General features: G+C 44.7%; 3 protein-coding genes across 3 annotated transcripts; 2 read left to right on the forward strand and 1 right to left on the reverse strand.

Annotated features, from left to right (window-relative positions):
* Positions 1-663: 663 nt before the first annotated feature.
* Positions 664-7,706, forward strand: zbed4 (zinc finger, BED-type containing 4). The gene is made up of 2 exons (XM_053415372.1): positions 664-826; positions 2,897-7,706. Exon 2 carries the CDS (start codon positions 3,090-3,092, stop codon positions 6,879-6,881), a length of 3,792 nt encoding a protein of 1,263 aa, XP_053271347.1. The 5' UTR covers positions 664-826; positions 2,897-3,089; the 3' UTR covers positions 6,882-7,706.
* A 486-nt stretch (positions 7,707-8,192) lies between these two features.
* On the reverse strand, positions 8,193-11,929 carry alg12 (ALG12 alpha-1,6-mannosyltransferase). The gene is made up of 9 exons (XM_053415373.1): positions 11,690-11,929; positions 10,774-10,906; positions 10,519-10,692; positions 10,245-10,439; positions 10,051-10,155; positions 9,689-9,911; positions 9,328-9,497; positions 8,967-9,042; positions 8,193-8,866 (listed from the first exon to the last, which is right to left on the reverse strand). The coding sequence occupies exons 1-9, from the start codon at positions 11,912-11,914 to the stop codon at positions 8,623-8,625; spliced, it is 1,545 nt and encodes a 514-aa protein (XP_053271348.1). The 5' UTR covers positions 11,915-11,929; the 3' UTR covers positions 8,193-8,622.
* Positions 11,930-12,120: 191 nt separating this feature from the next.
* Positions 12,121-16,756, forward strand: creld2 (cysteine-rich with EGF-like domains 2). Its single transcript, XM_053415374.1, has 10 exons — positions 12,121-12,463; positions 12,627-12,709; positions 13,812-13,922; positions 14,129-14,220; positions 14,479-14,655; positions 14,744-14,842; positions 15,027-15,110; positions 15,222-15,317; positions 16,175-16,315; positions 16,410-16,756. The coding sequence occupies exons 1-10, from the start codon at positions 12,320-12,322 to the stop codon at positions 16,460-16,462; spliced, it is 1,080 nt and encodes a 359-aa protein (XP_053271349.1). The 5' UTR covers positions 12,121-12,319; the 3' UTR covers positions 16,463-16,756.
* Positions 16,757-23,210: the final 6,454 nt, after the last annotated feature.

Below are 23,210 nucleotides of genomic sequence, written 5' to 3' on the forward strand. Positions count from 1 at the left end.
TCTGTCCCTGGTCTACTTGTTCATTATATTTTATCTATTTATTATTTATTCAATTGGGTTCAAATGCAAAGTAAAGCTACCCGTATAATTGTGAAGAAATAAACTAAAACAAACAGCTGCAGAATAAATACGCCCGTTTCCATTATTATATTTTCATTTATTTTTTAGATTAATGTATTTCGTTTAAAATGCTAACTAAAACCACGACTGCAACAAATCAAAACTTAAAGAAATAAGCTAGTTAATAGTTCACAGATACAGAATAATATCCCAACCCCAAATATTATCATTTAATTAACATTTTTTAAATAATCAAAATGATAATACTTTGTGGGAACAGGGTAATACTCTAGCCTCGTTGGTTTTATTTTACCTCACTTTTAAATAAATGCAATTCGGTTGGAAAATATTTAAAATATAAGTTAAATACAAAATAACGCCCCATCCATAATTATTTTTATTTATTGTGATCTGTTGTTGTTAATGTGAAAACACGTGGCTTGTTATATAATTATACATATTTGGGTCTGTCCTGTTAATAATAGAAAGTTAGAGGTCCTAAGTAGATCGTGGTGTAATGTGACAGTTTAAATTAAAGTTAGTAGTTTGTGTGAATGTGGGTCTGACACTGGAGCTCCCGGTGACATCACTAAAACATGTTCCTTCCGTCCGACGCTGTGTGGAGCTGCTCCGGCCGAACGTGAACCGCTGCTCGCAGACCAGGAGACAAAAGCAACAAAGTGAACCCCGCTCCGGATCAATCAAATGTGTCAGATTTAACCGTTTCGGGGCCACAAACCCGGCCATCCCACCGCCACACACCACGGTAAGTCCACCGGGCTCTCGTTGGCGTCCCGGCCGGGCCTGGTTCGGCCGGGCCGTCGTGCTGAGCGCTAGTCTGATTCTGATCCCGTGTGGGTCGTGTCGCCTCGGCTGGTTCTGCCTCGCCAGGTTAGCTCGTCTGTCCTGTGTGTGGCCTAGCTGGCAGCTAACCAGCTAGCTGTCGTGGTCAGGTCCGAAACGGGCTAAACGCGGTTACTCGGGTCAGCCGGACGTTAGCGGGACAGTTGAAGAAGTTACATTAGCTGTAATATCCCTGCTGTGGATCCACGTGACACCACTACTGTTCCTGCGCGTTGTTTTTAATGTGTTTAGTAGCCTCGCGGCTAGCCCACTTAGCATCAGGGTAGCCACCGTGGTGTTTACTGGCGAGGAAGCGGATCAGGCTGCTGTGTTTCATTCTAACGTGATTGTGATATTGTGAGGAGGGTCTCTGGAGTTTAAACGGCTCGTGTGGTTCAGTGAGAGCGAGAAGAAACCCGGCGTGAAGCCACGCATTCACAACCTTTGGCGTTAGCATGAACATGTAAGCTAGCCAGCGGTGGCTATTTGCTGCTGTCCTCTCGCATCTTCCTGCCTTTAGCACTTCAGCCAAACCCGGAAAACTGACTGTCACCGACCGACCGCGCAGGAAACGGCTGCTTGTTTTTCGTGGATCCGAACTCGAGTTGAAGCTCGAGAACACCATCGGTTTTGTTACCACGTCACCGAGTTCACATTTAGCCCGATAGACGATCATTTGTTATGGATTACTCCAAGTTGGTGTGGTCTGGGACACTTGTTTACTCGGGCTAATCTCAGAGCCGATGTGGCTTGTATGCACACAAACTATATGTTGTGCAATACCAGCATATACTGTTATGGTCTTGAAAACACAAGTGTTGGGGCGCTATTAATATATCTCTGCTGGATATTGATGACTTTAAACATATTTTTTATTTGAACAATTATTACCACATTTGACCTGATCCCTCAGCCTGTGGGTGACGGGCCATCGAGGCACAATATAACCATATTATTCAACCAAGGACCGGTTTATTATGTGTACCTAGTGAACACTAATGCAGTCTTAACAGCCTGCAATAAATCCTACTGTCATTTAGAAGATCGTGATATCTTTTTTTATTTGAGCTGGTGTTATTTCTACTCATTGGTCATTGTGTAGGCTTTAGATTGTGGTGCTGTTGAATTGTCCTGTTTTATGTTATATTTCAAATTTTTCTCGTTTATCTAGTTTTGATGTAAGTGACGTTAGTATAAGTGTTTAAATCACTTCTCTAAAACCAATGCTAGCAGTGTGCAACAACGTGAGTCACTGAAAACTGAACAACATATTTCTCAATTTTATTCTAACCCCAACCTCCGCGTATTTCAATGATTTATAACAGCAGCTGCTTAACGTGTTGTATCAAAGTTATCTATATTCAACAATCTACATTTAGTATATTAAAGATTTATCATAAATATGCAAAGTACTGTTCCAAAATAATCAAATGTGTTAGGTGGAAGGTGGCTGGTGTAACAGAGCATACACAGACACGCATTGTCCCAAAATTTGCAATGGCATGTGGGAAAATTCAAAGTAAACAGTCATTTCGTCAAAACATAATTCTTCCAGTGAATTGATTTGCATACAGCTTTAGAGGGCGGTGCGTCTGGCAGGAGCACAGGGCTTTGTGATTCAAATAGCTCCCAGAGTGACTGGACTGACTCTGTCAAGGCACCTGGAGATGAGTCTCACTGAGACCAGAAGTAACACTCGGTCCGGGCGGTGCTCATCCGCTTGCAAATTCAGGCGTTTCCATGTCTATCACCGAATGGCAAATCAAAGTGGCCTGTATCGTAAAGTTTCATGACATCATTTTACAGTGGGAGTTGCAATGTTACACACCAACCAAACCCAGTGTTATATAAAAGTCTGTTTTAGTTTTAGATAATAAGAATAAAAGTTAAACGGCCTGTCCGGATCTGTTGTTCTCAAACTACCTGTATTACCTGTTTTTGGAGTCTTGCTCCTTTTTAAAACAATCACATTTTTCTCTCTCCCTCTCTCTAGGTCGTGTGCGGTGAGGTGGAACAACTTCAGTCATAAATGGAGAGCGACAAGCAGGCACCCTGTGTCCTGGAGAGCCCCACGCATATTAGAACGCCTGCTTGAGAGCTGCTGTATCGATGACTGCACCTGAAGGAGGTGATTCCGTTTGACAACGCAGACCTGACCATTCTACAGAAAGCATTGGGCTGCAGCCATGGACGGGGAGGAAGAGGTCTCACACATGAGCGAGGACATGGAGATGGATATGGTCAGTGAACCCAATGGAGCCATAGAAACTAGACGAAGAGAGGCCAAAGGGACCTGCCTGAAAATTGAGGGCCAGGACGGCTACGTGTTCAAATCCTACACCATTAAACCTTGTGACACTGCTGATGCAACGTCCCCGGGTTGCTCCTCCATAACACTGGATAAAGACTCTCCCCCTTCCCCCAGTCTATCTTCTCAGGGTGACAAACAGGTGGAGTCCGACGATGCAAAAGAGACTGATCCAGGTTCCCCCACTTTTTCAAACAAATGCCTAAACACTGAAACTGAGGAAAACGCAGAGGACGAACAGTTTGACAACCTCGATGAAGCAAGCGAACATATCAAGGAGGACATCGGGGATGCTAATGAGATGGAGGAGGAGACCCAGGATGACGAGAGGCTAGCGTTTGGTAGCTCAATTGGCCCTTTTGTATCGAGAGACGGGGACGACTACAGTACTTTACTAAGCGGCTACTCGAGCCTTTATGATGTCGCCATGGACGCTGTCACTCAGAGCCTTTTGTCGTCCATGAGGAGTCATTCCAACCCGAGGAAGAAATCCCCTGCCTGGAATCATTTCTGCATATCGCCACGAGACGGTACCAAAGCAATCTGTTTATACTGCATGAAAGAGTTCAGTCGGGGAAAGAACGAGAAAGACCTCAGCACAAGTTGTTTGATGAGGCACGTGCGAAGGGCTCACCCCACTGTGCTATTACAAGAAGGAGCAGACGCTTCCTCCAATAGTCTGACCGGCTCCCTCGCCTCCCCCTTCACACCTGCCTCCCCAAACTCACCAAAAAACGGAGACTTGGCTAACAGCGTCACTCCTTCTGCCTCAAAGAACACTTCACCGTCCACCTCCTCAGCTGAGAACTCAGACCTGTCATCCAAAGAAGTGTTACCCAAAGTAGAACCAAAACTCGAGCCGTACGTCGACACAGACACCGTCGGCAGCACGCTCTCATCCTCACATTCCAACGACAACAACCTCGAGGACATGTCGGACGGAGGAGCCGAGCGTCTTCCCGGCACCCCAAAAAGCTCCAGTTCTCGTCGGAGATCAGCTGTATGGAAACATTTCTACCTGTCGCCTGTGGACAATTCCAAAGCAGTGTGTATCCATTGCATGAATGAATTCAGTAGGGGGAAAAACGGGAAAGATCTAGGGACGAGCTGTCTCATCCGTCACATGTGGAGGGCCCACAAAGAGGTTGTGATCGAGGAAAACGGCCAGGGGAATCACATTCCTCCACCCTATACAAACCCGCCCTCACTTTTGTCCCGCACACAACTGCAGGATTCACTGGAGGTGAAAAAAGAATCCCCCCTTCTTCCATCGTCTCCGGAAACCATATCAAATGAGCTGCCCCAAAGCATGGAGGAAAGTGTGCATATAAAAGAGGAATCTGATGAGGCGATGCAACTCTCAGGGCAGGAGTCCTCTCTCAATCTCTCCTTCAAAATTCAAGAAGAAGATAGCCCCCTGACCTCCTCCCCGTGCCCCCCCTCGGAGGGCCCCGGCCTCGATCAGGATCACTCAGTTTTCCAGCAAAACAAGAAGATAATGAAACGGGTGAAATCCGAAGTGTGGCACCATTTCATAGTGTCTCCGGTAGACCAGTTAAAAGCACTGTGCCGTTACTGTCCATGCGTCATCAGCCGCGGGAAACGGGGCGACTTTGGTACAAGCTGTCTGATGAGGCATCTCATGAGACGCCACCCAGACGTCCTCAAAAACCAAAAAAGCACAGATGAGAGGGAATCTTCCTCCCCTCATCCCTTCACAAGTCTCAGTGGAGCGGACGGAGTTTCAGCCAAAGGAACTGACAGCCTGTCCAGTGAGAAGAAGCCACACACCCTGCCTGCTTTCAGCAAAAAGACGTCAAAACTGTGGAACCATTTCTCCATTTCACCCACTGACCCCACCAAGGTGGTTTGTTTGCACTGTAGCCGCACAATTAGCAGAGGCAAAAAGACTACAAACCTCGGCACAAGCTGCCTCTTCAGACACATGCAGAGGTTTCATGGACACGTTCTCGAAAGTAACAATGCTATCTCAGGTGATGTGCCGTCTGCTGCAGTTCACGTCAAACAGGAGATCGTGGACACGTCAGTTTACGAAACGGAACAGAACCTTGAAAGGTTTGATGAACACCACCCGGTTGCCAAAAAAATCACCAAACTCATCGCAGAAATGCTCGCACTGGATCTTCAGCCATCAGCTATGGTGGAGAATGCTGGACTGAACCGGCTGCTCGAGTACCTCCAGCCTCAGTATTCTCTACCAACTTCTTCTTACTTTACCAGCACTGCCATACCAGACATGTACGAAAGAGTGAAGGATGTGGTGCTGACCCACCTGAAAGAGGCTGAGGGGGGGGTCGTCCACTTCACAACTAGTATTTGGGTCAGTAGCCAGACAAGGGAATACCTGACCCTAACCGCCCACTGGGCGACGTACGAGTCAAGTGTCAGACCCCAAGGTCAGGACTTCCACTGCTCCGCTCTTCTCAATGTCTCCCAAATAGACTGTGACAACGATATGCAAGACATCCCAAAGCAGCTGGAGTATCTGTGGGATTCTTGGATCACCTCATCAGGGCTGAAAAAGGGGTTCACTGTCACGGACAACAGCACCATCAGAAACACGCTGGAGGACCACGGCCATGTCGCCATGCAGTGTTTCGGACACACCATAGACCTCATTGTTAGCGAAGCCATAAAGAGCCAGAGAATGGTTCAGAACCTGCTGAGTATCGCACGGAAGATCTGTGAACGTGTGCACCGCTCGGCAAAGGCCAAGGAGAAACTGGCTGAGCTGCAGAGGGTCCACCAGCTGCCGGAGAACCAGCTGATCCAGGATGTGCCGTCCAAGTGGAGGACGTCCTTTTTCATGCTGGAGCGGCTGGTGGAGCAGAAGACAGCGATCGACGAGATGTCGGTCGAGTGCAATTTCAGGGAAATCATCAGCTGCGATCAGTGGGAGGTGATGCTGTCGGTCTGCAATGCACTGAAACCGTTTGAAGTGGCCTGCAGGGAGATGAGCAGCCACACTGCCACTCTGGGACAAGTCATACCACTCACCCACATCCTCAACAGAAAGATAGACCTGCTGTTCGACGAGACGGTGGGCATAGACAACATGCTCAAGTCTCTAAAGGAAGCCATGGTGAGCAAAATGTCCACAACTCTGCAGGACCAACGATACATCTGGGCGACCATGCTGGACCCGCGATACAAGACGTCACTGTTCTCAGAGGAAGAGGCGGAGCGATTCAAGCAGGATCTGATCAGCGAGCTGGACTCCTCGTCTACCTCAGTTGCAGCGAAACCTTCGCTGCCCAACGGCTGCAACGAGGAACCCGTTTCTTCCGACGCCCCCCACCCGAACAGGGACAACCTCTGGTCCCTGATGGCCGACATTCGGCAAAAGATAAAACACGAGGAGAAGCCAAAGTCTTCAGAGCTGGCGGTGCTGGAGTACCTCGAGGAAGACATACTCGATCAAAGCTGTGACCCCCTCGATTATTGGAACATGAAAAAGTTCCTGTGGTCCGATCTCGCCAAAGTAGCCGCCCGTTACGTTGGCTGCCCCCCCAGCATCATCCCAGCAGAGACACTGTTCAGCACAGCGAGCGTCAACTATGCTCTAAACCAGCCCAGACATTTACTGGAGAACATGGAGGGCCTGCTGTTCCTCAAGGTCAACCTTCCTCTGATCTATTTTCAGTACTGATTACTATTGAGCATTAACTTGAAAACCCTTTATCAAGGACCAAGTTGCTTAGCTGTGAAATGGGTGGGGTGTTTTTTTTTTACTGTCGGGCAAAATGTAAAATATCAATTTATACACTGATCGAGTCTCAATGCAAAGGCCAGATGAGGTTTTATTGTATTTTGTGTACTACTGTTGAAACACTTTGGAGCTGTTGTGATGAATAGTCTCAGTCAGAAGTGTATCAGGGAGGGAGGGTTTTTCTAGCTGTAGGGGTTGATGATGATGTGTTTGCTTGTAAATCGACGTTTCTGTTCTGTGTCTACTCTCTCCTTGTGCCTTATCCAAAACTACTTCAGGTCAAAAATGCTGTAAATACTTTTTGTTAAATTGCACGGATCACGTCAGGTTGCTTTTTAATTTTTATGGATAAACGATAGATGCAGAGTTGTTTTCCAAGTGGAAACATGGTCCAAAAATAAATGCTGTGACTGAAAGATGTTTTAAGTTAATGTTATTTAATTTTCATTGTGAATTCGTGGCTCATGGTACTGTCATTTAGAAATAGAACATTTTTTTACTTGTGAAATGTTTTTAATAAGATCATGTATAATATTGCTGTATTTTCAGAATAAGCAGTTTGTTTGGAATATACAATTTGTCTCTTAAGCACAATTTAAGTTTATGTCCAGGGGATTAAATTATGGGTTAATTATTGAGTAAAACAATGTACTGTACATTTTTATATGAAATGACTTCTGAACCTAATTTGATAAATGTTGAGCATTGAGACTGGAACCATGCAAATTTTGTGGTCATTTGTAAATAAAGGTTTTCCTTATGCAATATTGCAGTGTATTTTTTTTTAATATGGTTTAGGATTATTTGTACAAATAGGGGTTTTCTGGGTTGTAACTCGTGGACTGCACAGTCCCCCTCACTGAACTGAAACACAACTGAACGGTGGATATTACCCACTTCCTGAACTTCGCCAGCTTCCTGAACCACAAAAACTGCTGCAACAAATGTTATGTAACAAACACCACTAGGTTTAGGATTCTTGATATTTTAAAAGTTTTCTTACTTGATATCAGAAATAAACACTCTTTTCTAATAACTTAAGTCTTTTTAACTGATCTTCAGTTCAGCGCTACTCCTGAACTTGGGCCTGATTCTGACAATTGAAGCTGTGACTATCGGCTTCACATCTCTCACAGGAGATTGTATCCACCCACCAGAGTTACATGAAGCAAAAACAATCATTCAGAGTGAGGAGTGGGACTGATTTTAAAGCTGCTATTTTAAAGGTTAGAAAAAGTTGCATAGGGCCGATTTAAAAATTGAAATGTTGCCGTCTTCACATTCAGCTTTATTCAGCTATAAAACACAATATACAAATGACAATCTGAGGTAAATAATATATAAACTTCAGATTATATGAAAGCCTTTTTTTCTTGCAATCCATGTGTGTAACAACTCAAATACCAGTCTTAACATTGGCATAGAGAACCATTTGAACTGGTTGAATATTTGAAACACCAGCAAAGATGCATGACAGTATTATTGTTCCAGCTCAACATGTTCACCACGTGGTGGAGCACATTTTAGCAGTTAATCTGTAGTTAAATACAAACTAATCTGGATAAAAATACCCTTTACATTCCAGTCTATACTATTATAACCTGTGAAAACACTGGTCCACAACTGTCACATTTGGTCACCAAGATAATCGTCCTTATCCAACACAGCACTCCTGTAAAAGTCACTCTCTTTGAGGCCTGGCTTCAGTCTTCCTCTTCATTAGCACAGCTTTCCTCTTCAGTCGCACGCTGACTGGAGGGAAGTGAAACACGTTGAAGGCGGTGTTGCTGTAACCTTCTATGAAGGCCAGAGGCTGGTGAGTGTCCTGGAGTTGATGTATTTTGGTAACGTCAGCCTCCATTAGCAGGTGAGAGTACATCTTGATTTCAGGGTGTGAGGGATTCATGTCCTCACGTTTGTCATATCTATTAAAAAACAGTAAGTCATTATTATTAAGCTTTAAATGTCAGTATTGGTCACATTAGATTTAAGGACAGACGTGAGATCAACATAATAAACACTGACCTCCAGTTTCTGTTTTGCTCCAAGAACCGTGATACTCCAGTTTCAGCAGCGTAGGTGTCAATATGAACAAACACGTCTGGAAGAATAAAACATAACAGATTTTTTAAACGACAAAGACTAAACAGGATTTTGTACAATTACTAAAAACAAATATCAAGTAAAATATTCTTAATTGTCTCCTGCACAACTAATGATTTGTCACACAATTAACAAGCTTGAAAATAACACAAACAGAAAAAGTACTCCAAGATGTAGAAAAATGATTTCACACTTTGCCCATTTTATTTCTTGAACATTTCATATATGCTATTGGTAATATGGCCGATCCTGCAAATACAAATAAGCTGATAGTGACTCAAACCTGCATTTGCCGGCAACAGCTTGTGGAGTTCCTGCATCCCGCGGCCCCCTGGGTAGTTGTGATGGGAAACATAGAGACAGATGCTAGAGTACGCTGCGTTGATCAACAGCTGGCCCACCACAACCACAGAGCCCAGTTTGTACATCCAGGATTTCTGGTAGTTGCACAGACTAAAGCAAACAGGAAAAAAGAAAAAAAACAAATGAGGAACATGAGCAGAAGCCTTCATCTAAGAGAAGAGCAGGTTTCTCCTCCTTTACGGTTTCTTTTGTATCCTAAACATCAGCTTTGTCTGATTAAGTGATAATGATGTTTATTTTTTCACTGTAAACATTGGGGGGGTTTCAGTGCTTTGACTTGCATGAAAGAGCAGCCTCGGGCCGCCACCAAACTGAGCACTGGGAAAACGTATATGATGAAGCGCAGCTCCTTGTGGGGCAGCAGCGAGTAGATGAGGATGAAGCCGACGCTCGGAAACAGCAGCAGCCTCATCCGCCTGTCGAGGAGGCCGAGGGGGACGAAGAGCAGCGTGCAGCCCAGGGCCCGGGGCACAGCAGAGTAGAAGTACCAGAGAAAGGGGGAGGTTTACTGGGGAGAGGAGTCAAGGAGAACTCAGGGGGGAAGGGGGTGAGATCAGCCTTGATGGTTTTTATTTAAAGCTAGAAGTAAATATAGAGGTGACCCATTTGTTCATGGGAATGTACAGGTTTAAATAAAAGGATATTCCCCAGTTGGAGCTTTTGTTGAGAATAGTGTTGAACCACAAAACTTGACCTTCCGGCCACAGGAGCTTCCCCCAAAAGAAGGAGTCAACAGCCACCGTCAGAGCTGCAGAAACAAAAGGAATCAAATCAATATTTATGCACATGTTCAGTTTAAGCAAAACTTTATTTATACAATGTACATTCACCACTCACCCAGGGACAAGATCCCGGCAGGAACCGCGTAGTAAAGCAGCTGCAGCAGCCCCAGCTTACTGCTCAGCAGTGAGATCAACAACATGAGACCCATGAAGATGCTCAGCTCCGACCGGAACACGATGATGACTAAAGCAGAGAGGCTGATGAAGCGGCCATATTTCTGAGCCATCCAAGATGTGAACGCTATTAGAACTGGGAAGAGAAACCTTTCTGTCATGATTTGTAGATTAAACTAAATGGTTTCTGGATGACTAATACTAGTTTGTCTTACCTATTGGTAGTGCAAATACATTAGGGAGTGTCCTGGTACTGTAGAACATCAGGTGAAACTGGGACGCACATGTCAAACAGAAGAGCCCTGCAACTGTGGAGCCAAACTGCCTCCTCACCTCTTTCTGCATGTGCCACAGTGCACCGATAACGCAGAATCCTAGGGAAGCTCGGACTGAACAAAACATCACAACAACTCATGTTTAAATGGTTTGAAGTGATATGAGTAGTGAGTATTACAATTTTGGTGATTTACCGATCAGCTGTGTGTAGAATGTGGGTACATCCAGCAGCGAGGACACAAACACAACAGGGGAGGAGAGCACGGAGAGGAAAAGGGGGCCCAGGAAAGTCCGTGGCACCACACCAGGGAATTCATGGTGGTCATACTGGAACACGGAAGATACATCACAAATGCAGCCACAATGTCAAACAGGAAATGGGTTATCACTTCAGTTTTTTTTATTTGCTCTTCACACGGAAACAACAGCTCATTTAGTAGCTGATCTGAGGCTTTGGTCACATGGTCTCAAGACCGCAAGAGACGGAAGATCAACCAGTTGTCATGGAGATGCAGATGTTCAGATTACCATTTCCACCGAGAAAGTAGGTAAGTCCCGCCTCCTGATGAAGACTGTGTCATGTGATTTAGATGAAAGCTACAGATTTACACTATTACCGGTTCTGTAAAACCCTGAAAATGTATGATTGGAGATAATAAAATAAAAAGTATTTTAAATATGAAATGCATCTTATTTTTTGCTAATATGTTAATAATAAAGCACACATATATTATGTTATATATTGTATCGCATGAACAGGTTCTATTTTTAAAGCAGTCAAATTACTTTTGACTACTCAAACAGTACAAGCTTCCTTGTTATTACCAATTTTTTGTACTAAATATAAAAAAAATACTTCAAATTGCACAATTATAGCTTTAAATATCTCTACATATGTTGTGGCTTTAAATATTCAAACAATATCTTTGTCTACGACCGATAATAGTATAAAATCGGTGTATTTTTTAAATATATAATAACTGTTTTAATGTAAGTGTGGTCTGTGTAAGATATTCACTAATGTTTACATAAATATGATGCCATGGACTGGTGTTGTATACAACTAGCTTGTTAGCACATCCACTAAATTAATCTAAAACAGCTCCTCACCTTGTCAAAGTCAAGTCTGTGATATAAAATGTCGTGCGCAGCTTGTAGGTTGAAGCTCTCCTCGACCTTGGTGAACGGGCAGATGAATAAATGCAGGAGAGACACAGAAATCAACAAAACGAGCAGTGGAAGCCCCAAAACTTTCCTCTTTTCAGCCATGACAGCTGAGAGCCTGCTGTCACTTCCGGTCCTGACCGGACGTTGCACTATACGACATGCTGTCATGTCGCTAAAACATGTACATTATTGTTATAGTCGCGTTGTCAGGGTTTTTCTTATGAATTAAATTTAATAATTCAATTAGAATAAAAAATAAATAACTTTTCAATGAAACAATCAAGTTTCCTGTCATTTCCACGTGCGGAAGGATCTGCTTGTCCCGCGCGTGGCGGCTTGTGATTCGTTACACATTTGACTGACAAGGGCAGAAAGCCAATGAGCGCAAGCCACAATTGTAGCAGGACGCTGACGCGGAAACTACAACCACACTTACCGGCATGTAAATACAACCTAACTGCGCTTTGCATAGACCGCGTTTACCGATGTTAAATGTTAACTCCACCTCGATTTGATGAGAGGGAATCGAACTGTGTCCCGATGTGAGAGTGGTGTCTGCAGTGAACGGTAGCGATGCTGTCCACCGGTCCACAGCTGCGGCTGCTGCAGCTCCTCTCCTGTGTTACTCTGCTTCTGCTCTTCGGAGGCAGCAGCGCCAAGAGGGATTTAAAAAGCGCCTGTAGCACATGTCGAAAAATCACCGACGACTTCGGCAAGGTCAGTGAACAGGACCACACGTCTGTGATGTGCTGTCTGTCATGCCACTGAAGAGTCCAACCAAATGTGGGGTGAACCCTTGTGTGTCTAAATGTCTTCAAATGACTCGGGTCTCTTCCTGGTCTCTCTCTGGACCACCATGACTGTGGTGTTTGTGTTGCAGGGCTATGACCGAACAGCCAAGCAGAACTTTGGTGGAGGCAACACCGCCTGGGAGGAGAGGAAGCTGTCCAAGTACGAGACGAGGTGAGACGTCCTGTCCCACTTCAGGACACAGTCCCATTCACAAAGAGCCAGAGGAGTCTCATCAGAGCTGCTAGGGAACAGACAGGGACACGAGAGAGGGACCTGCTAGTGGGTGCCTGGTATATACGATCTTGAAGGAGCTCAGGGGAAGTCAGTGCTGCGTCAGTCTCATCCTGAATGAAAAATACATTAAAATCAGTTTATATGAAGTAATGACAGAGAGCACCACCTTCCAAATACTGACAATACTTAGACGTTTGAATTGAAATAGTTTCCCACTACTTCAGGGGTTTAAAAAGCTCTAGAGAACTAACCTGGTTAAGGGTCACACTAACCTGCCCCAGTGTCACCAGAGCCGTGTTTGCTTAGTTCACACCGGAGCTGCAGAGCGTTGCACTGAGCACACATGAAGCGTATCACAGATCTGAATCTAGAACTGACAGGTGGCCTGTACCAGAGCCAGTCAAATGAAGGAGCTACTACATCTACTGCTCAGAGTCGTATTCTGAGGTCTTGGAAATCTAGACAGTAACTGAGGGTTAAACCAGGCCTTTGTCATCGGGCTCTGGAACCTTTTAATGCAGAATTTTTAGAGTTTTTTTACAGATAGTATTTGTAATACTTCAAACCTCATCCTCAAAACAAAGTTGCAAAAAAACTCAAATTAAGCACAATAATAACAGCTTGAATTGTGTAAATCACGATAAACGTAGGTTATTAAGCTTTGATTCAAACAAAGCTACTGACTCAGCTGCAGTACTTCCTCATTCAGAGTGTACCACAGCTTCTGGGCCCCTGATTTCAAAAGCTCTGTCCCCCTTCACCCGAGGTTGTGTGGGGATAAAAGCCACAACGTACTGAGGAGTCAGACTATTGAGTGCCTTATAAGTAATTGAAAGGAAATCCATTCTGAAAACGTACACAGCAACCTCGAGCAGCCACCAAAACAAGCACTTGGAAAGTGTGTATTATGGAGCTCCTTGTGGGGCATGTCATGTTGGCCATGTTGTTCATCATGCATTTACACATACACACACATGTACACACACATTATCTCCTGACAGTTTTTGATACAGTTTCCGCCCCGTCTGACTCTTCTCAGTGAGATTCGTCTGATGGAGATTGTGGAGGGCCTGTGTGACAGCAGCAGCTTCGAGTGCAACCACATGGTAGAAGAGCACGAGGAGCAGTTTGAGACCTGGTGGTTCAAGAGGTGAGAGTTTGTTTAATGCAGATTCATGATGAACAAGGAAGCTGGATAGAAAGTCTTCCTAACTCTGGGATGTCAAACTCAAACAGATTGATGCCATTTTGACAGAGATCTCCACCTGCCGAGTTATTTGTGGTCATTTTTTAGTTTCGCTCAGTAAAATGTGGTAACCCTCATCTCTTCCTGTTTTGTTTCCTGTCGCCTCGCAGGAAAACAAAACATCCTGATCTGCATAAGTGGTTCTGTGTTGAAACCATCAAAGTGTGCTGTCCCAAGGGAACGTTTGGACCGGACTGCAACGGTGAGGGGACACACACACACACACACACACACACACACACACACACACACACACACACACACACACACACACACACACACACACACACACACACACATATACACACACACATATACACACACACACACACACACACACACACACACACACTGCTGCTGCTGTTTGAATACGATACATATACAAAAATGACCCTGTCCACCTGAGGGAGTAGCACCAATGTTAAAACGTAATGTGTGTGTTTGTGATTCTCCCTGTAAGCCTGTGTCGGGGGCTCTGAGAGACCCTGCCACGGAAATGGAATGTGCGACGGCGATGGGACCCGTGGGGGGAGCGGAGAGTGCAGCTGCAGCCACGGTTACGAGGGGGAGTTCTGCCTCGACTGCATCGACGGCCACTTCAACGAAGTGAGGAACGACACCTTCTCCCTTTGCACTGGTACAGGATCCCCCACACGTCTCCAGCCTTCATCTAAAAACATGTCGGGCAGGGAGTTAACCTGTTTGGGCTTCTCTTCCTCCTGCAGAATGCGACTCGTCTTGCAAGACCTGCACCGGAGGAACCAGTCAGGACTGTGATGAGTGCAAGGACGGCTGGGAGGAGGACGACCAGGAAACTTGTGTCGGTAAGAAAAGATGAGAAAAGATATATTTATTTAAAAGGGGGTTAAACCAGAGCTCTGTTCAAATATGTTGATCTTTGATGATAAAATAGTTTTCATGCTGATTGGTTAAAACAAATGAAGAATGTAATGTAGAATACAATCTGTGTAACACCAGTTCACGTGGCTGTAATCTTTTAATCTGCAGATGTGAACGAGTGTTCCGAGGACGCTTCTCCGTGTGAGGAAGATCAGTACTGTCTCAACACAGAAGGCTCCTACTCCTGCAAGTGTAAGACCACTGATAATCAACCGCTTCATTTCAAAAAGACTGAGAGATTTCCTCAAGATATTTCTGTGATCTGAGTTTAATAGAGAGAGTGTTTCTGTTTGTCCTTTGCAGCTTGTGATAAAGTTTGCTCCGGCTGCACTGGAGAAGGCTCTGATAAGTGCCAGGCTTGTGCCGGCGGCTACGAGGACGCAGAGGGCACCTGCACAGGTCGGTGTCAATCCTAGACTGTTTGAAGGGTGACATTTCTATATGCACTCGGTCACTTCTAGAAGAAATAGTGAGTCAGTTCAAAAATGGAGTCATTAACACATAGTGACCAACATTATGTTCGTTATCTTTAAATACTCGACTCCTTCCAGCCCCAAGCCCATCGATTTCTACTGGGCATGATATTTTATAAAACAGATTTTAATTGTATAGTTTGAATATAAAAAGAAAAATTGTAAGTGGTAGTAGTAGTAAGGGTTTGAGTAATTATTATGGATTTATACTCTATCAGCTGCCAATCACCCTCTATAATCTCATTATATTTCACTTATGTTTGGTATTATGTTTGAATTTTAAAAGACATTTTTTAAATAATTTTGCCCATTATGTAAATACATGCTTAAGCTTTACTTGTGCCACTATCATCATGTGGTTGGAAAATATTCTGTCCACTAGAGGGCATACCACCATTAGGCTATAAATAAACATTTACTCTTACCAACTGTAACGGACCTTAAACAGTGGAAACGATCTGTTGAGGCTTCAAACCATCAATGGTACTGGTTTTCACAGGAGTGGCAATGTCTGTATCTGTCGACTGTTTATATGTAAGAGGTGTGAAAACGTAAACTGAAGGGGAGTTGTTTTTCTGGTGTTTCACCCTCTTTCTCTCCCTCTTTCGTTCTCTCTCTCTTCCTTCCTTTCTGGAAACGACTGTGAACAAAACCACATTGTGAAACTCAAAGTTGAAAGACGGGGCCGGCAGCAGCAGCATCACAATACGATACTTACATGTTACGTGTCCTCTTATTCTAGTCTGGGTTCGCTTATCCTTGATATGTTTTTTGTTTCCTAAGACGTGGATGAGTGCTCCCAGTCCGAGCCGGTGTGTACGAAGGAGCACCAGAAGTGCATCAACACTAAAGGCAGCTACGTGTGCATCTGTGAGGTCGGCTACGAGGAGGAGGACGGCGAGTGTTTGCAACCGCCACAGCCAGGTGAGTCCGTGCTGAATATGCTAACGTTGTATATAAGATTGTATATACTTGTTCACATCAAATTATTATTCACAAATGATTGTATTTGCTTTAGAAAAAGAGGAGGAGACAGAAGCGGAGGAGACGAGCACTCGTACAGAACTTTGATGTCTGGGACCATTAGAGGAAAGTCAGTCAGACGCTGATCTTAGAGATCGTCAACGATGAGCACTTGAAGTACCGGCTGCACTTGGACCCAACGGAAGCTGCTGTCACAGTGTTTTCCAGCTGTGGACCGGGGATTACAGGACAGAAGGAAAGAGACATTTGATGCTCTTAGTGACGCCGGTTGTTTTTGTCGCTTTTCTCTGGTGTGTGCGAATGACCACTTGTTGTCTTTATCTGTTGTATGGTTTTAAAATTAGAAGGCGTTTCAATAAAGGTGAATCATTTTAAATTTAAGGTAAACTTGTTTCAATAAACTTTATTCTGTTGTTTATTCTAGGAGAACAAATTTAGCAGGTGGAAGTCAAATCTGTGCAGCTGCAGTCCTCAAAAACGGCCACACGATGGCAGTCTAGTCACGTGGAATATGGAATGTGTTCACTTAAATGATCAGAACAGGACAAAGTAGAGCATTTCACTGTTTTTACTCAAGCTCAAGTTTTTACTAACCTTTTCACCTTTGACCGGGACTTCTTCAAAAATCTGTATCACAGACTTCTTTTTTTGCTCTTACGCAAATATGCAGCACTGTAACCACTCAGATGGCGAGACCCTCCCGCGGCCCCGCTGGGATCAAAGCATATTTCTCTAACCCGCGTCTCACCTTGGAATAAATCTTCCCAGCTTCCTGCGGGATGATGTCAGCTGTTTTGACTTGACAAGCCCGCTGAAGGTGGAAGGAACATCCAGTTGAGACCTGTCTGAGCTGGATGTCAGGCAGCAGAGATGCAATCATGCCACAGGCCCCCCCCCCCCCCCCCCCCCCCCCCCCCCACACACACCTCCTCACACACATACTGAAGCACCCGAGCCTCCACTTTTCACCCCTGGATGTTAACTCCACTGTATGGGAAGGTTTTATCGGGAAGGATGGGAAATAGTTCACACCCCAAAAAAACTGAATATACATTCTATAATTGATATAAATGAAATCACACAGAGAAGATGTTTCTAAAATGACCAAACAGAGATGCAAACACAAATAATGAGTTCATATGGAAATCCACTCATTAAGGATTCTTTAATGTGTCCTACTTCAGGGACGTGTCCTGCATTAGAAGACCGAATGCATCATGAACGGAGCTAATGTGGTGGCCGCTACAAAAATACACTGGTAGCAGCAAGACGAGCTGGTGACCCACGTAGACCGGCCCGTCTCATTTAGTCTCAGCCTCAGCAGACTGCTCGGTCCACATGAGTCCTTCAGAGGATGCAGCCCATGAAGTGGGACACGGGAAAAGTAAAAGCAGCAAAAGTAAACAAAGCTCGCTTCCAGGCAACCTGTGAAACACATGTATCGTAAGTAGGTGAAGGGCTTACGTCTGTCTTAATGGGAGAGGTCAGGAAAGATGAGAACACAATAAAGCAGAGAAACCAACGGAGATCGCTCGCATGAGTCATCGCTCAGACTTACATGAGTCAGCGTATCTCCTAGTGATGCTACATTACCCTCCTCGGTGAGTTGAATCTTTATTGGAGCAGATGAGATGTTTGAGTTCCACATCTGGTCTCGGTGATAAACGCTCTACCAGGAAACTTTGCGATCGTGTCGCGGCAAGCTGATGCTGATGGAGTCACTTTTTACCATGAGTAAGAATCTCCAGAGATTCACCTGGCTCCTCTGAGTCACCACGGCTCGACTGACTCGCTGCAGAGTGGGGCAGCAGGGATTCAAGCTCACGACCTGTGACCTTTCTCTGCTTCGTAAGTTGTACCGATCACCTCATGGAAAGGGATATGAGCTGAATGCAAATGTCCGAGCGAGAGCCTCCGGATAATCTCCAGTCTTTCCCCACCCCGGCCCCCTGGTATAAAGTCTGCAACAATAAAATTAAAAAAATCCAGACAAAGATGTCCACAGAGTTTGTGGTGATAAGAGCTGACGATGGCATTGATGTGATGTAAACAAAGTCATGTGATCTCCGGAGTGGGATTAATTATGAATGATTTACTTCCTGCCTCTGTCTGCTGCTACCTGCACTACTGAGACATGGAGCCAAAATATTGAAGTCCCGGTATTTCGACTTTTTACTTTGGTCCTTGTCCCATCCACTCTATGTTGTGGGGGTAGGTTTTATGGCCTATACTGCAGTCAGCCAGCAGGTGGCGTTTGGCTTCACTTTTGGGGAGGTCCTCATTATAGACAGAGCAGGCGGAGTGTTTCAGGTTCTTGATTAAAATGTTTTGAACTCATAACCTTTTTGAGACACTTCCTCTAGAATATTATTTACTCCACATGTTGCCCCGCCCCTTTCGTGCAGCACAGCAAGTCCCCGTTTGGATTCCACTTAACGTGCATCAACACATTGATGTTGTCGTTCGTGTTGTGCACATGTACAGAACTGCCCATGAGTGTGTTTACACTGACTGCAGCAGCATGTGCACAAAGGCTCTGTGGTTGGAGGGGTACCCTGCTCTTTTCTCTGCGCTTTGTGGTGGTTTTCTTCTGCCAGTAAACCTCAGCTGTGGCCCACATGGTCCAGCTGTAGCGGGGTGACCATGAGGACACTGACAGGGCTACTGAGGAAACCCGGGAGCACTCTCCTCAGTGCTTTTCATTCTCACAGGCCCGGACGCCCTGCCTTCCATTTTCCTCTTCGTCCTCATTCATCAGTTAAATCTCAGTGCTGCTGCTTCCCAAAGCTATCCTTAGACAACAATCCCCTTTGTTCCATTGTAAGGCAGTGGTGACAGAGATAATCACAGTGCGGAGATGCATTGAGGGGAACTGCACACTAAACCAGAAGCCAGATGTGGCACCATGTGCTCCTGTCCGGCTGTCAGTGGTCTGCACCGCCTCTGATGTCGGGCACTCCTCCCTTAAACTCGCTGTCCCCTCTGATGCGGTCGGGTCTGCCTTCCCTTCACCCAGCTGGAAAGCTCCACCGCCGGCAATTAAGCCGGACAAATTGGAAACTCTGCCAGGCAGAAGCAACTCGAATATAGAGCTTCTCAAGGTGCTGTTTGGGAATCAGCCTCAGGGAACACACCGACAGCAACAAGTCGCTTTATGAAACAGACTTTGGCGCCAGGTAAAAGCATCAGATGGAAGCTGGGGCAGCAAGTGAAGCCGCTTGTCTGGGGTCAGGAAGGAGGAACTTGAAGATTTGTGTTTTGATCAAAAGTGGGATTCAAAAAGACACTTTAAAAGAAAAGCAAACATAAACTATACTCATGTGTATCTTTAATTCTTAGCCACATTAGCATTGTGCTTCAGTTGTGTGTCTGGACAACCAGCAGTTGTCCATCATTCACAAAACAGCAAAAGGATGTGCTGTTCTGAGGATGTGGAAGCCATGATGCCTACATGTGTGTAAATATAAATTTGTGGCCTTATTCATTGGATGTTCTCTTGATACAATAACCTTCACTAGCTTTAAGTTGAATTGAAATTAATTAAAATGTTAATTGACTTTGGTGCGTGAATTTATTTTCTCTCCGGCTTAAAATCATCAGTATTTATTTGCAAGGAGCTTGTTGATGAGTATTTTAACTTTAGCTGAAGGTTGACCTGTTTTTCTCTGAAACAAATTCAAGCACAAGTATTCAGTGGTGAAAGTTAATCAGTATAAAAAAGTAGATTAGCACTGAGTAGATCACGTAGCTCCGATCGTGCTGAATTTCCAGTGTGTGTTTAGGATCTGGGCCGACTTTCTGATGGGAGGAAGCAGTAATGTAAATCTGAATTATTTACATCATGAAATAGCTTTTTCTTCACAACAAGGTGCCTGGAGCAGCACAGAAATAATACATTAGCTAAAAACACCAGTAACACCAGTGTTTTCCACTCACGGGAAAAAAAAAATATATATATATCTATATATTCTACCTGGGACTGTTCTGTTCAATAAGAGTGTAAAACCCATCCAAACACTTTTAATTATTCAACGTGTTGTGTGGCCCTGCAGGTGGATTGTGCTTGAAATGAAAAGTTAGAATGAAAATAGTCATTTTTTCATCTATTTTAACGTAACTCCATGTTCTTTATACTTCATGTGCAAAGTTTCCCTTGAAAGCTAATGTACTTTACTAGAAATATACAGACATCAGCCACAGTAGCTGGTTCTACTGTTGTGGCAGATCAGCATATTTCTGTGACCTGTTTGTAAAGAGTTTATTCGGAGCCATCAGTCAAGGGACTCAACAATTATATGTACCGGCCAATCAGAGAGCAGCATGGGCTTTTTGGGAGGTGGCCTTTAAGAGACAGGAGCCAAAACCAGAGGTTTCAAACAGAGGCTGAAAAGAGGAGCTGAAGCTATGGACCGTGTGAAGAGAGGGAGGAGTTTTATTAACATTAAAGTATGTGAACATTTTCAAGTTATAACCCAAATTAAAATGATGAACAAGTTAATTAGCATAAAATATCTCCTTTAATGCTGATCAGTGTGAGAACTATGTTCACACACAGACACGTACATGGGAGACAATGTGATATATATATAATAAAAGAGCCTTCTAGATTTCTCTACTGTATTCTGTTATTAGAGAATTATTAATGCTGGTTTCAGTTTAGTCACTTGCACATCAGCCTCCCATAGGAAACTACAGGGACTAAACAGCTTCTCAGTATCTCTCAGGGGAGCGGGAGGAAGAGGAGGAGGAGGAGGAAGAGGAGGGAGAAGGAGACAGGGAGTGGCACGGCGCTCTCACCGGCTGCGGCTGCACAGAGATGTTGCAGACAGGGACGATGGATTGATGCTGAACTCACCTCTGTTTAATCTGACAGGCAGAGCCCAATGTCTGTGCGTGTCTGTCTGCACATGCAGTCATCTGTGTGTGTGTGTGTGTGTGCGTGTGTGTGTGTGTGCTTGCATAAGAGTGCGATAAGATTTGGCTTGTGTGTGTCCGTCTGCGTGCATATCCACAGTGTGACTGTACTGTCTGGCCTCTGATCTGTTCCACCCATCAGGAATGAGAGGAGACAGAGAGGGCGACTTTGATCTCCCGGAGATTTCGGTGCTGCCGTCCTCTTTCCTAAAATCTTTGTTTTTAAAGACTCCAAGTCCAAAGAGGAGAGAAAGGGCGCACATAGATCACCTCAGTGCTGTCCATCTTAGCATTTATTTATTACCCTGATTTATACCACCCACTTACATTATAGGCACTTAATTGACACTCTAATCCGTTTCCCCCAACAAGTACAGGCTTTACTGTCTTTCTTACACTGACATGAAATAGCAAATGCTTTTAGACCGCTGTGTTTACATGTTCCTACAGCATGTAACCAGGTTACATTCAGCTTTCTTAAGTAACCGGTTACTTAAATGTCACGTAAACCACAAACCGGAGCCTCATAAGGACACAAAAAGTCACAACGATGAGACGATGGGGTGAGGTTGAGTTTCATCAAAGAACAGCCTGTAGTCTACTTTAGTGTTTGGATGAGAGAATTTTTAAAAGGTTGTCCGGGTGCCTATTGGAGGAGCATTGAACAGACAGTAAACTGTTATCCATAGTGTTGTTCCTGATTTTCAGGTGTGAATAACAAGGTACAACCAAACCGTAGAAAGGTAGAGTATCAGTGATTGTGTGGGTGATTGTGTGACCTATTTCACACCAGTTGTAAAGATGGATGTTTGTCTATGAATAGTTTGTGTTTTTGCATTGTTAACCTATTTCAGCACCTGCAGCAGCGCAAACCACGAGCAGCCTCCCCACTTCAAACACATATTTCTCTGTCAGCGTTGGACACGGCTTCAAAGCACCCTTTTCCGAAAAGCTTTTATCGAAGGAACAGTTGTAAAACCCCCGATGGAAGCTGAGGCCCCCGCGTTCGCCTCCACCCGCCGCGGTGTGCGTTGCCATGGCGCCCGGACGGTGTTGACACTGCAAGATGTAAACACACTCGGAGGAGAGGGAGCAAGGTGGAGGAGTGCAGGGGAGAGAGGGCGTCTCACACACACACAGGCTCAGACAGACTACAGTGGATTAGTGTTTGGGGAGAGTGGGAGGTCACAGGTTTGATGCTGTGTGTAACTTAGCTGTGAGAAATGCTCTGTTGAGAAACAGAGATATTGTTGTCTGGTGCGATTTTTCCTAATGAACCCAAACGAATGTGAAGTGACGAAAACATGACAAATAAACACAACTTATTTAGAAAATAGGTCTTTTGATTCAAGTTTTTTTTGGCATTTTAGGGAAAAGAAACCTGTAGACCGTGTCCAAAGAAGGAAGACATGACAGCTCCCCAAAAGTGAGGCCAAAACGTCTCAATCGCCCCCTGCTGGCTGGCTGCTGTACAGGAAATAAACCACACCTCCATTAACAGATGGGACGTAGACCAAATTCAAAAGTATAAATACCCATCAAATTAATTTAAAATTAATTTCATAACATACTAATGTTTGTGAAAGTGTTTCGTTTTCCGATACTTTTTAATTTGTTATTTGATGCTATATAAACAGGGTCTGGATGACGCAGGATGATTTGGGTTAATTGGATCATTCAGTACAGAGGCTGCAGAGAAGGGAAGGTGCTGTGCAAGAGGAACAGTTCATTCTTTTTATGTGTTATAAGAGGACAGCTGTATGCCGCCCTGCATGTCCTCCTGCTGGAGACGGCGACAGACTCACAGGCTGTTCTGAGGCCACAAGTGAAAGACTGGCTCTGGGGTGACGAGTGGGTTGCACACAGCTCCACTCGCATGTTGAACTTCGCTCTCACGCTCTACTCTGTGGCGATTGTGTGA

Source organism: Pleuronectes platessa, chromosome 22 (genome assembly GCF_947347685.1).
Source record: "Pleuronectes platessa chromosome 22, fPlePla1.1, whole genome shotgun sequence".
Classification (NCBI taxonomy): Eukaryota; Metazoa; Chordata; class Actinopteri; order Pleuronectiformes; family Pleuronectidae; genus Pleuronectes; species Pleuronectes platessa.

Coding starts and splice junctions, on each gene's coding strand:
- zbed4 (XM_053415372.1), top strand. CDS start 3,090: ATGGACGGGGAGGAAGAGGTCTCACACATGAGCGAGGACATGGAGATG.
- alg12 (XM_053415373.1), bottom strand. CDS start 11,914: ATGACAGCATGTCGTATAGTGCAACGTCCGGTCAGGACCGGAAGTGAC. Junction 9,912..10,050: donor CAAAAGCTCCAACTGGGGAA/TATCCTTTTATT, acceptor CTCCCCAGTAAA/CCTCCCCCTTTCTCTGGTAC. Junction 8,867..8,966: donor GAGCAAAACAGAAACTGGAG/GTCAGTGTTTAT, acceptor GTTTTTTAATAG/ATATGACAAACGTGAGGACA.
- creld2 (XM_053415374.1), top strand. CDS start 12,320: ATGCTGTCCACCGGTCCACAGCTGCGGCTGCTGCAGCTCCTCTCCTGT. Junction 14,656..14,743: donor CACCTTCTCCCTTTGCACTG/GTACAGGATCCC, acceptor TTCCTCCTGCAG/AATGCGACTCGTCTTGCAAG. Junction 15,111..15,221: donor AGGCTCCTACTCCTGCAAGT/GTAAGACCACTG, acceptor TGTCCTTTGCAG/CTTGTGATAAAGTTTGCTCC.